Here is a 12068-nt window from a genome sequence, read left to right as displayed (position 1 = left end):
ACTTGGTCGAAATAAAATACTTAAATGCGGAATTCATCAAACAATCAGAAGAAGCACATGCAATGAGGATCCTTATAATTTTTTTCACTCGACTTTTTAAGGTTATGAGGTTACGTTCGTTAATTATTGACCTAAATCTATCATATACTTGCAACCTTATGTTCTTCGATGCTTAAAATTTTTATGATGAAGTTATTTTAATCGTAAGATTTTACTGAGGTTGTAGCTAGTGTGACTTATAACAAATTCTAATTTTATATATGAAAAAAATTACTATTTTAAATATCTATGAATTTTTAATTTGTTTGATTACTGTTTTATGGAGTTGTCCATTGTTCCCCAAACGACGCTTGAAATGTCTATATGATTCAATTGGTCGATGTACTAAATAATGTAGTTGAATGTATATATCACTTCAAGTGATCATGATAGCAATAATTTGACACTTCAATCATATACCAAATTAAAATTAAGTAAAATTTCGTATATTTGGATACAATTACATCTTTAAATTGTTTTACTTAACATGCGAGGAACGATGTGCACTTTGAGTAATCATTTGAGGAGATGAAATTGAAAAATAACTAAACCAAATTGATGTGTTGGCTTGTATTTTAAGTTTGGGTTTGGCCTTGGGTGTTATACATCCGCTTAAACAAGCGTAGTTCTCATTAAAAACAGTCACTTTTAATTTAATTCTTTTTTACCCAATGGAACATTGGCAAGGAAGAAGTGTAGCAAAAGCGATGAAAAAGAATAAATATTGCAAAAATTGTACAACCTACTGTAATTATATAGGCGCAATTGCCAAAACAAAACCACTCACCTCACTGATTGAAATTACAGAAAACAATGCAATTACACATGCTGCCTCTGCCTAAACCTTTTCTAATTGCCAATTAAAATTTTCACAAATTAACAAAAAAAAAAAACCCCCATAAACGCACAAAGCAGAAAACACGGAACACAGAATCCCGAGGGAGAAAATTGGTGGAAGAGGTCGACTCCCTCATTTGATTTTCCATTTCTCAATAATAATAATTCCAACATCCACACTTTGTCAAATACTAGTAGAACTTTTTTTTCGTATTATTATTATTAGTATTATTTTGTTTGTCTGCGCTTTTCTTGCTTATCTGCAAAGCTAGATAGTGGTGCTTCTATTACCCCGAGAGAGGTGGATAGTGAGCTCAACACAGCAAACCGAGATAGTTTAGAGAGAGAGAGAGAGTTGGGGAGAGACCCAATGGAAGAGTGGTGATCTAGGGTTTGAGGCCAAGAAGTTTGCAAATGCCGATGCCGAGGCAATTCTTGAACGCCACCCCAAATCACCTCCACCGTTGCTATTTCTTCCTCTTCTTACTCAAGATTCTCGCACAACCTCAACATTCCGTCGCCGCCAACGCCGAAGTTTCTGTATTATTTTCTTGGATTAATTCTTCTTCTTCTTCACCACCACCTTTTGCATTCTCCAACTGGAACCCCTCACACCCTACTCCTTGTAAATGGTCCTACATTACGTGCTCCTCTCAAAATTTCGTCACTGAAATAAACATACAATCGATTCAGCTCGCTCTTCCGTTCCCCTCCAAACTCTCATCGCTCTTGTTCCTCCAAACCCTAACAATCTCCGCCGCCAACCTCACCGGAACCATCCCCTCCGACGTCGGGGACTGCGCCTCGCTCAGGAAAATCGATGTCAGCTCCAACGCCCTCGTCGGGAACATCCCGTCGACCATCGGTAAGCTCACGCTCCTCGAGGAGCTGACCCTCAACTCCAACCAGCTCACCGGAGCAATCCCGCCTGAAATCGGCGGCTGCATGAAGCTCAAGAACCTAACGTTGTTCGACAACAGGTTGAGCGGGAGCATCCCCGCCGAGATCGGAATGCTGTCGGAGCTGGAAGCCCTCCGCGCCGGCGGCAACCAAGACATCGACGGAGAGATTCCCGCCGAAATCGGAAACTGCCAGAATCTGCAGGTTCTCGGGCTGGCCGACACCAAGATCTCCGGCGGGCTTCCCCGCACCATCGGGAGGCTCCAGAAGCTCCAAGTACTGTCGCTCTACACCACGATGCTGTCAGGCGAGATTCCCGCGGACATAGGCAACTGCTCGGAGCTCGTGGACGTGTACTTGTACGAGAACAGTCTGTCGGGGTCGCTGCCGCCGGAGATAGGAAAGCTGCAGAAGCTCCAGAATCTGCTGGTGTGGCAGAATAATTTGGCGGGCTCCATTCCGGAACAGATTGGGAGCTGCAAGAGTTTGACAGTCCTTGATCTCTCCTTGAACTTCTTCTCCGGCACCATTCCCCAATCAATCGGGAATCTAACCAATCTCGAAGAAGTGATGCTCAGCAGCAACAACATCTCCGGCTCCATTCCTGCGGTTCTCTCCAGTGCTACTAGGCTGATCCAGTTCCAAATCGACAGCAATCAGATCTTCGGTTCCATTCCGCCTGAGCTCGGGCTGTTGCAGCACCTGCAGATCTTCTTCGCCTGGGATAACAAGCTGGCGGGCAGCATCCCGGCGGCACTCTCCGGCTGCCAGAGCCTCCAGGCGCTCGATTTGTCGCGCAATTCGCTCACGGGCAGCCTGCCCCCAGACATCTTCCGCCTCACCAATCTAACGAAGCTTCTACTCATCTACAACGACATCTCCGGCGCTATTCCGCCGGAGATCGGCGGTTGCACTTCTCTGGTGCGGCTGAGGTTGGTCGGGAATAAGATTAGCGGAGAAATCCCTAAAGAGATTGGTTACCTCACTAACCTCAGCTTTCTTGATCTCTCCGATTGCCGTTTGAGCGGTTCGGTTCCTCAGGAAATCGGAAACTGCAAGGAGATGCAGATGCTGAATTTGGCGGGAAATTCAATAACGGGAAACCTGCCGACTTCTCTATCTTCTCTGACCAAGCTTGAGGTGCTGGACATGTCGGGGAACAAGCTTGACGGCGCCATTCCTGAGATTTTGGGCCAACTGTCATCTCTCAACAGGCTTTCCTTAGGAAGCAACGGTTTCTCAGGGAATATCCCGTCAAGCCTTGGCCGTTGCTCGCGGCTTCAGCTGCTCGATTTGAGCAGAAATTCGCTGACAGGGAGCATGCCGGTGGAGATATTTATGATCGAGGCGCTTGCAATCGAGTTGAACTTGAGCTGGAATTTGCTAACAGGGGAAATTCCAACTCAGATTGCTGTATTGAACAAGCTCTCCGTCTTGGATCTTTCTCACAACAAGCTTCAGGGAGAGTTGATGTCTCTTTCAGGATTGGTGAACCTCGTCTCCTTGAACATCTCCTTCAACAACTTCTCTGGCTACCTGCCTGACAACAAGGTTTTCAGGCAGTTATCCTTAGCAGAGGTGGGCGGGAACCCGGGGTTGTGTGCACGTGGCCACGACTCTTGTTTCTTGAGCTCCGGGCAGGGAATGGGGATCCCTGGGCAGAGGCGCTCGTGGAGGCTGAGAATGGCTATCGCGTTGCTCATAATCGTGACCCTAGCGCTGGCAGTGGTGGGCGTGCTAGCCGTTGTGAAGGTGCGGAGAATGAGCAAAGGGGAAACGGATTCGGAGTTGGGAGAGGGAGAGTCGTGGTCATGGAAATTCACTCCCTTTCAGAAGGTGAATTTCTCAGTCGATCAGATCCTCAGGTGCCTCGTCGAGGCCAACGCGATAGGGAAAGGTTGCTCGGGGATCGTGTACAGGGCAGAGCTCGATAACGGGCAAGTGGTGGCGGTGAAGAAGCTGTGGCCCATGATGTTGCAAGCCGGTTTCAACAGCGGGGTTCGTGACTCCTTCTCGACTGAAGTGAGGACGCTGGGATCGATCCGGCACAAGAACATAGTGAAGTTCTTGGGGTGCTGTTGGAATCAGAAGACGAGGCTGCTCATGTATGAGTACATGCCTAATGGAAGCCTCGGAAGCCTCGTGCACGAGAACAATGGAGGGTTCTTGGAGTGGGAGGTGAGGTACCGGATTCTGCTAGGCGCGGCTCAAGGCGTCGCCTATCTGCACCACGACTGCGCCCCGCCTATCGTGCACCGGGACATCAAGGCCAACAACATCTTGATCGGCCTAGATTTCCAGCCTTACATTGCCGATTTCGGCCTCGCTAAGCTCGTTCATGATGGAGACTTCGCCCGCTCCTCCAACACTGTTGCTGGTTCCTACGGCTACATTGCTCCTGGTGACCTTCAAATCTTTATATATTGGGCTACAAACTGATTATTTATAAAAATATGTGACACTATTTCGTTGATATGCAGAGTATGGATACAGTATGAAGATCACTGAGAAGAGCGACGTCTACAGCTTTGGAGTAGTTGTGCTGGAAGTCCTAACGGGCAAACAGCCCATCGATCCCACCATACCCGATGGGCTTCACATTGTGGACTGGGTGAGGCAGAGGAGAGGCGCCGTGGAGGTTCTAGACCCCGGCCTGCGCCTGAGGCCGGAGCCGGAGATTCAAGAAATGATGCAGAGCTTAGGAGTTGCAATGCTGTGCGTGCAGGCGTCGCCCGATGACAGGCCGACGATGAAGGACGTGGCGGCGATGCTCAAGGAGATACGACATGAGAGAGAGGAGAATTTGAAAAATGAGGCTGGGAAAGGATCACAAGTTGGTGACGGAGAGGGAGATAAGAGTGTGAATGGTGGAGGCTCATCATCGGCAATCCAGAGTTTGTATTTGCAGAGCACTAATTCAAGCTTCTCTGCTTCTTCATTACTCAATTCTGCTTCTTCTTCCATTGCAAGATTTGGTTTCAATAGGCAATAGAGATTGCATCTCTTCTCTTCTCTTTCTACTTACATGTAAACTGTTTCTCTAATAGCATCAAGGTTCGTTAATGTCAATTATATTGATTCTCTTTTGTGAAAGATAATATTCGTACGAGCTCAATTAAACAATTACTTTAACCAAAATGTATATTCATACGAATTCATATGAGATTAAATACAATCTACTTAAACAACAAGTTAATCGTCATACTGTTCGATTTCAATTTGAGTCTACGACTTTGTCGACTTTGGCCGCCGCATCTTTGACGGCGGCTTTAGCAGACTCGTCTAAGGCCTCGGCATCGCCAACCACCTTGGCCTTCACCTTCTCGGCGGTTTCTTCGACGGAGCCCCACGCGCCCTCATTCGTCTTCTCCACTTCTCCGGCGGCATCTTTCCCAGCTTCCTGAAATTTCTTCGCCGTGTCTTGGGCCGTGTCTGACAATTCTCCGACAACACCGCTCACCTATTCGTTTTCGAATAATCAAAACATATCAGATTCTCTATTTCAAATTATATTTCTTCTTAAAACATACCACCAAAATAATTTTTAAAAGGTTAATATTTGAGAATAAAAAGACTTTACATAAAGACAAATGATGCTAAATTAAAATACAGCAACAAATAAACTTACAGTATTAAGTATCTTTCAACTATATATATATTGTTGATAACATAATTAATTAAATTTAAGAATAGCCACACCACACATACATTATCTGCAGCAGCAAAAACCTCTTTCTTGAAATCTTCGGCACCTTTCTCGGCCGCGTCGACAAATTTCTTTGCAACGTCGCCGCCTTTCTCGCAAGCCGTCACCCCAAAACTTCTTCTTGCCTAGTAAAACAAATTCTTATTTCGTCACAATTTTCTATAGATAATACCTAGAACGTAGGCAGAAAAAAAAAAATCGTTGATGGGAACTGACTGGGTGTTCAAAATTTCAGGTCTCAAATTTCGATAAGCCAGCTCTGATACAATTCGGTTAATTGGAGTTTTTGTATTACATTTCACACCAAAATTTGACAATTTCATAATTTTATAAGAATAAAAGGAAAAAAGAAAATGTTGATTGGTGGGGGCATAAGCTCCCTTCTCCTTTGTGGATCCATCACTAGATAATATTTCATTTTTTATTTTGAAAAACACCAAAGTAGCCTACACTTGGCATCATTGATATCAACTTATATAAATGGGACTCTGCTTTTCAAAATTAGTCAAGATATGAATAAAAAATAGTATAAATTAATTTATTATTATTTATTAAGATATATTTGATCTTTGAGATATTTCTATACATATTTTTGATAATTTCTATCAATTAAGTTAATTTTATTTAATTTGTATTCTATTGAGAGATGGTGAGATTAAAGATATTCCAGTAATAAGAGCAAAAATACTAAACCATATAATTTATCTATCAATTATGAAAAGTAAAGGAACCAAATTGAATTGATTAAATATAAGCGAGATGTGAAATACTATTATTTTACCTTAGAAGGTTTTGATACAAGAGAAATGGGAATTGTAACGCTGCAAGGCTTGGGAAGGACGATTGCTAATTTGTTGGTGGATTGGAGGCTCGTGAGAGAGCTAGTAAATGCCATGGTTGCCATTTGTTGTGATTTTCGTGTAGTTGTCTATTCAATATCGAATAAAAAGATTGGTCGTAATATTAGTTTTGGGAAGATGTATTTATAACGGAAAAGTTTAATTTAGGATAGTTTTACATATTACAAAATAGAAAAAGAAAGAGGTCGGCAAACACTTTTTATGGTTATTACATGGGGTGTTGTGGAGCTAATCGACTTGTCCTTTCAAGTAGGTCGGTAAACACTATTCTGTGGCGTAACGGAGGCTGACCGACATCCGCGCTAAACTATTTTTTCCCGTAATATCCAATTATTTGCATATAAACGACTTAACTAATACTTGTACTACTGATATTTAATTTTGAACAAGAATTTGTAGTATATTGATTTCCTAAGATTACTCTTTTTTTTTAAATTTGATTCTGTGACTTTTAATTAAAGTTCATCATGTCCAATGAGAGCATATGATTATTTTTAGATTTTAATTTAAAATTACTTAATAATTGTGTTGATTATTCCTTAGTTACGTTATATTTTTAAAGAAATTAAAACAGTCTTCTAAGAAATGTTAATTAAAATCTATTAAATATTATTAAAATAATAAATATAATAATGAGAGATACATATAAGCACTAATATTAGGATAAAGGAATCCAACAACAAACCAAATTAAATGGTAGTATATGAATATCCCTCTTAGGCTATATCGCACATTTAACAAAAAAGAAGATAGTCTATAATTTTATTCTTAGTTGTATAGTTTTTTACAAAATTAAAATGAGTATTTTTCACCATTTACTCTTACATGGACTTATACAAAGAATAAGGTCCAAATTCATAGACTCTACTAGGGATGTCAATGCAGCCCAAAATCCGTGGGCCGACCCGAATAACCCGACAAAATTAGAGGGTTAGGGTTGAAAAATCGCAACCCGACAAAACCTCCAGCCCGATTAGCCCGCACCCGACTAACCCGGAACCCGATAGGGCTAGCCCGAAAACCCGATGGGCTGGCCCGGTGGGCTGACGGAATTGTGACTGATGCATCCAGTTACAACTTCTGTTATGTTTAGATCTATGGTATTTGCTTAAATATATATATGTAGCCTCATTAAAAAAAGTTAAATTAATTAGTTATAATATATATGGGTGTGTGTGTGCAATCTCATTAAAAAAAGTGAAATTAATTACGTATTTTTTGTAGAAATTGATTATTAGTATCTCGTTAGTTAGAAATTAATTACTATTAGTATCTCATTTTAAAGTGATACCAATTTTTTTTTCTGTCAATGAGACGTGCATGGCAAATCCACTAATTATTCCATAATAATTCAGATTGATTCTAGTGCATTGATACATGTTAAATTTTACTATCTCATTTTAATATAATTTTGTTTATGTAATCTTGAATATCTTATATTTTTACATTTCATGCTTTGCTATATAATTTATATCTTTAATATCTATGTATATTTTATACATTATACATTAGATCATTATGAATAATAAAATACAAATGATAATTTTATTTTTACCCCTTTAACCTCATTAGCCCGATGGGCTAGCCCGAAACCCGAAAATTTAGGGTTAGGGTTGAAGATTTATAACCCGAAAAAATCTCCAACCCGATTAGCCCGCACCCGACTAACTCGAAACCCGATAGGGCTAGCCCGAAAACCCGATGGGCTAGCCCGGTTGACATCCCTAGACTCTACCACTATGATCACTTTGATCCCCAGTTAGATCTTGCAACTACAACTCTCAAACTTGTCCCATTTTGTCTTTTCCGTTTCCCCTTATGTGGTTGTCTTTAGTGACATACGTTTGATAAAAACATATACTAATGCGCACACACACACACATTGTGATGAAGTACACATATTTCATTTAAACACTAAATATAATAATTACTATAACTTTTTACAAACATATCGATAGTGTATTGACACCCATCGAATTATACATAGAAAACACCAATAATTAATTATCTACATTTACTAACATTTGACGTATATACCTATCAATAATTAATTCCTATGCTTTATCTCAGCCACCAAATTCATTGTGGCCGAGATTATTCCCTATATATCCATGATTTAATTTGGAGATGGAAAATATAGATCAAATTCGAAATAAAAATAGCAATAATAGTCATAGTAGAGTTTGGTTTCATTTCTTAGAGTTGACGGCGCGGTCGACTTTGGCCGCCCCATCTCTGACGGCGGCTTTAGCAGAGTCGGCGGAGGCATCGGCCTTCCCGACCACCGTGTCCTTCATCTTCTGGGTGGTGTCCTTGACGGTGCCCCACGCGCCCTCTGCTGTCTGCTGCACTTTTCCGGCCGCCTCCTGTGCTGCGCCCTTCACTTTGTTCGCCGCGTCTTGGGCCGTCCCCGACATCTTTCCGGCGACATTGCCCGCCTTTTGACCGGCCTGTTCGTTATCCAATTAATCCAAACAGATGAGATTTATTTCAAATACGTATTTATTTTGAAAATATAACTCTAAAAATATCACTTCAAAAATCAAACTATATATACAATCTTCATTAAAAATGTTCAAAACTTTTATAAATATTTATTTAATTGACGACAATCATAAATACGCTCTAGCATGGATTATCAAGCATTTTGGTAGTTGGTACTGACATTTCGGATATATAGTCGAGGATTTATATAAATATTTTTAAAATTTATAATAGCTTTTATATTACAAATATAATTTGAAGTTTAAAGTGATATTTTTATTCTAAAATTTATGTTCGTAAGCAAATTTATCGATGCACACTTTATATTAATATTAATTACTTATTAATAAGAAATGCAATGTAGCATTGACAGAAAAAAAATGACCGTTTAGTTGGTAGCTAGACTACACTAGAGAAATAAATGCTAGCTTTGACCAAAACAAGATATTTCTAATTTGTTTACTTCAGCAATTTTAATTTGTTTGATAAGATATATATATATATATATATATATATATATATATATATATATATATATATATATATAAAATTACAGAACTGATTTGCACAGAACCACAAATTAATATGCACTACAATACATACTAAACCGCATTAATCTATCAAACAAGAAGGAATCATTGAATTCATTTATAGCGCAACAACATCAAATTCTACAATTCACCTAACCGGTCTCAACCATTTTGATTGCTAATGGAAGAACAATAAATTAAAATGAAAACATAAAGAAGCAGCAGATTTAAAAACCATACATGAATATCTAAACTCCATAAAAAACGGCACTAAGATAACAGTTAATATTTAACCCCACGTTAATTATAAGAAAAAAATTAATACAAAACATACAATTAATATCAACCTTTAAATATACCAAAATAAATGGACAAGATTGGTTCTACGTTCTTACGATAAGGATGGTTTTTATTTGAACCCTCCTCTATATATATATATATAATCCATTAATAATTTAAATGACATATATAACATATTCCAGACCATATAAAAATGCATGCATGGACTTTAATATATTAATTGTCTTGATTATGAACAATTATTTACTTACATTATAAATTAACATATTTCTAAAATCAAGTTTAAAATAATTCTAAAAGGTTAAATAAGATTAAAAAGACTACATGATCCTATATTGTTGATAACATGAATTTAATAACGGTGATACATACACTATCTGCAGCTGCAAAAGCCTCTTTCTTCATTTCATCGGCACCTTTCTTGGCCGCATCGACGCCCTTCTTGGCAACGTCGCAGCCTTTATTGGCCGCGCCATCAAATTTAGACGAAATTCTCCTTACCTAGTAAAATAACGGATTTTTTTATCCCATTTCGCATGCATCAAATTCATTATAAATTAATTAGTATTTCACCTTTCATTTCGAAAATTACTAGAGTACGCTCGTCGAATTAATTATTCAGTCATTAATATCGAGAGATGAAATATTGTTTGAGTAATGCTAAATAGCCACATTGTGGTCACCCACAATTTACCTAAATAAAAAATAATTTAATTTATTTAACTTATTTTTTAAAATAAAAATAAGATTTAGTTATTTTATCATATTCTCTACATTGTAATTATTTTTTTGTAATTTTTTGGTAACTTTTTTATTTTTATTAAAAAATAAATTAAAAATAAAAAATGCAAAAAAAATAAAAAATAAATAAATACAATGTAGAGAATATAATAAAATAACTAAATCATATTTTTATTTTAAAAAATAAATTAAATAAATCAAGATTTTCCTTATCATATTAGTGTGTGGGTGGCCACAATGTGGCTGCATAGATTTATTGATATTGTTTTACCTGAGCAGGTTTTGGTGAAGCAAAAATAGATGACTTAGGGTTGCGAAAGATGATTGCTAATTTGATGGTGGATTGGAGCCTTGTGAGAGAGGTAGTGAATGCCATGCTTGCCATCTCGGTTGTAATTTTTGTGTAATTGTTGTCTATTCAGTTTCAAATAATAAGTTTATTTTCAATTTGTTGCGGGGAGATGTATTTATATATAATGGAATAGTTAAAAATAGTATATTTTTGGTTTTAACATGGTAGAGCAAAGCGACTTCTTCTCCTTTGAAATGGCTTGACCAACTCTTTTTTGTGGTAGCAACGACGTTGACCGAGTATCTGCATGCGTCATACTAAATTTTGTGTATATACATTAATTTGCACTAACGAGGTAAAACTACTTATTAGAGATATTTATCTGGATTGATAAGATGTATAATTGAATATTTTTATACTTAAAATTTAAAAGTAAAATTTCTCCAATCACATTCTCTTAATAGTATATGAATCAAGTAAAACTAACATTTTTTCATAAAAATAATTAAGGATTTTGAAATATACCAAAAATTTTAATTCAAATAAAAAATTAATCTTATTATTTTTATCTATCAAGACTAATCCTCAAAAGTAAACCACATCTCAATGTTTAAAATTGTGGAAGAACTTGTAGTATTATTGATCCCCCAAGATTATTACTCCAATTAATTAACTGATTGGTTTATCTCTCCACCCATTCAAACGGGTATAAATTAGAGTCCACCGTCTAGCGTGAACACACTTGTGTGAGATATTATATGTTTAATAATGTGTAAGATCGTAATCTTAAACTAAGGTGTTAAATAAATATTTAATAGTATATTTATCTTTTTAGTCAATCTATCTATGCTATATATATATATATATATATATATATATATATATATATATATATAGTATTTTTTTTTTTGAGGGGTATATATTATATTTAATGGGCCAAGTAAATGAATTTGCAAACAAATGCAATTTAAGCGGCAATTTTGTACATATAGGGCCTGTTTGATAGTTGGGATGAGATAATGGATAATAAAACCTAGATAAATAATATAGATTGAGATAGATTGTTAATATGTTATAGGTGTTTGATAGTTAAGATATAATCGTTGAGATAACTAATATTTTTGTTTGATAGACAATATATAAGTTAAGATTAAATGAACAAATTGTCTCAAAAAAAAGATTAAATTAGTAAATTACCTTTTTGCCCTTTATTTAAGAAATAAAAAAAAATATAAAAAAAACTATCAAAAAATCTGATAGTACACGTACCCCCACCCCATTTTCTTCTTCTTCTCATTCTCGCCACCCCCCACCCCAAATTTGTTGTGCAGATCATCCCCCCCCCCCCAACCTCAGCCCAAATTTTCAGTGCAGATCCT

General features: G+C 37.5%; 3 protein-coding genes across 3 annotated transcripts; 1 reads left to right on the top strand and 2 right to left on the bottom strand.

Annotated features, from left to right (window-relative positions):
- The first annotated feature begins 996 nt into the window (after positions 1-996).
- LOC131000386 (LRR receptor-like serine/threonine-protein kinase RGI2) lies at positions 997-4862 on the top strand. The gene is made up of 2 exons (XM_057926260.1): positions 997-4177; positions 4257-4862. The coding sequence occupies exons 1-2, from the start codon at positions 1291-1293 to the stop codon at positions 4766-4768; spliced, it is 3399 nt and encodes a 1132-aa protein (XP_057782243.1). The 5' UTR covers positions 997-1290; the 3' UTR covers positions 4769-4862.
- Positions 4863-4891: 29 nt separating this feature from the next.
- Positions 4892-6506, bottom strand: LOC131000394 (uncharacterized). The gene is made up of 3 exons (XM_057926273.1): positions 6264-6506; positions 5485-5607; positions 4892-5236 (listed from the first exon to the last, which is right to left on the bottom strand). The coding sequence occupies exons 1-3, from the start codon at positions 6384-6386 to the stop codon at positions 4991-4993; spliced, it is 492 nt and encodes a 163-aa protein (XP_057782256.1). The 5' UTR covers positions 6387-6506; the 3' UTR covers positions 4892-4990.
- Positions 6507-8243: 1737 nt separating this feature from the next.
- On the bottom strand, positions 8244-10846 carry LOC131000377 (uncharacterized). The gene is made up of 3 exons (XM_057926254.1): positions 10669-10846; positions 10029-10157; positions 8244-8792 (listed from the first exon to the last, which is right to left on the bottom strand). The coding sequence occupies exons 1-3, from the start codon at positions 10780-10782 to the stop codon at positions 8532-8534; spliced, it is 504 nt and encodes a 167-aa protein (XP_057782237.1). The 5' UTR covers positions 10783-10846; the 3' UTR covers positions 8244-8531.
- Between the last annotated feature and the right edge of the window lie 1222 nt (positions 10847-12068).

This window comes from Salvia miltiorrhiza, chromosome 1, assembly GCF_028751815.1.
Source record: "Salvia miltiorrhiza cultivar Shanhuang (shh) chromosome 1, IMPLAD_Smil_shh, whole genome shotgun sequence".
Taxonomy (NCBI): domain Eukaryota; kingdom Viridiplantae; phylum Streptophyta; class Magnoliopsida; order Lamiales; family Lamiaceae; genus Salvia; species Salvia miltiorrhiza.
Note: the sequence above shows the minus strand (reverse complement) of the source record. Positions and strands in the feature narration are given on the sequence as shown.

Bases quoted from the DNA above. Each gene is read 5' to 3' on its own strand.
- LOC131000386 (XM_057926260.1), top strand. From the start codon at position 1,291: ATGCCGATGCCGAGGCAATTCTTGAACGCCACCCCAAATCACCTCCAC. The intron at 4,178-4,256 runs GTGACCTTCAAA...GTTGATATGCAG, and splicing joins CTACGGCTACATTGCTCCTG to AGTATGGATACAGTATGAAG.
- LOC131000394 (XM_057926273.1), bottom strand. From the start codon at position 6,386: ATGGCAACCATGGCATTTACTAGCTCTCTCACGAGCCTCCAATCCACC. The intron at 5,608-6,263 runs GTAAAATAATAG...TTGTTTTACTAG, and splicing joins TTGTATCAAAACCTTCTAAG to GCAAGAAGAAGTTTTGGGGT. The intron at 5,237-5,484 runs GTATGTGTGGTG...GAAAACGAATAG, and splicing joins TTTTTGCTGCTGCAGATAAT to GTGAGCGGTGTTGTCGGAGA.
- LOC131000377 (XM_057926254.1), bottom strand. From the start codon at position 10,782: ATGGCAAGCATGGCATTCACTACCTCTCTCACAAGGCTCCAATCCACC. The intron at 10,158-10,668 runs GTAAAACAATAT...TTATTTTACTAG, and splicing joins CTTCACCAAAACCTGCTCAG to GTAAGGAGAATTTCGTCTAA. The intron at 8,793-10,028 runs GTATGTATCACC...GATAACGAACAG, and splicing joins CTTTTGCAGCTGCAGATAGT to GCCGGTCAAAAGGCGGGCAA.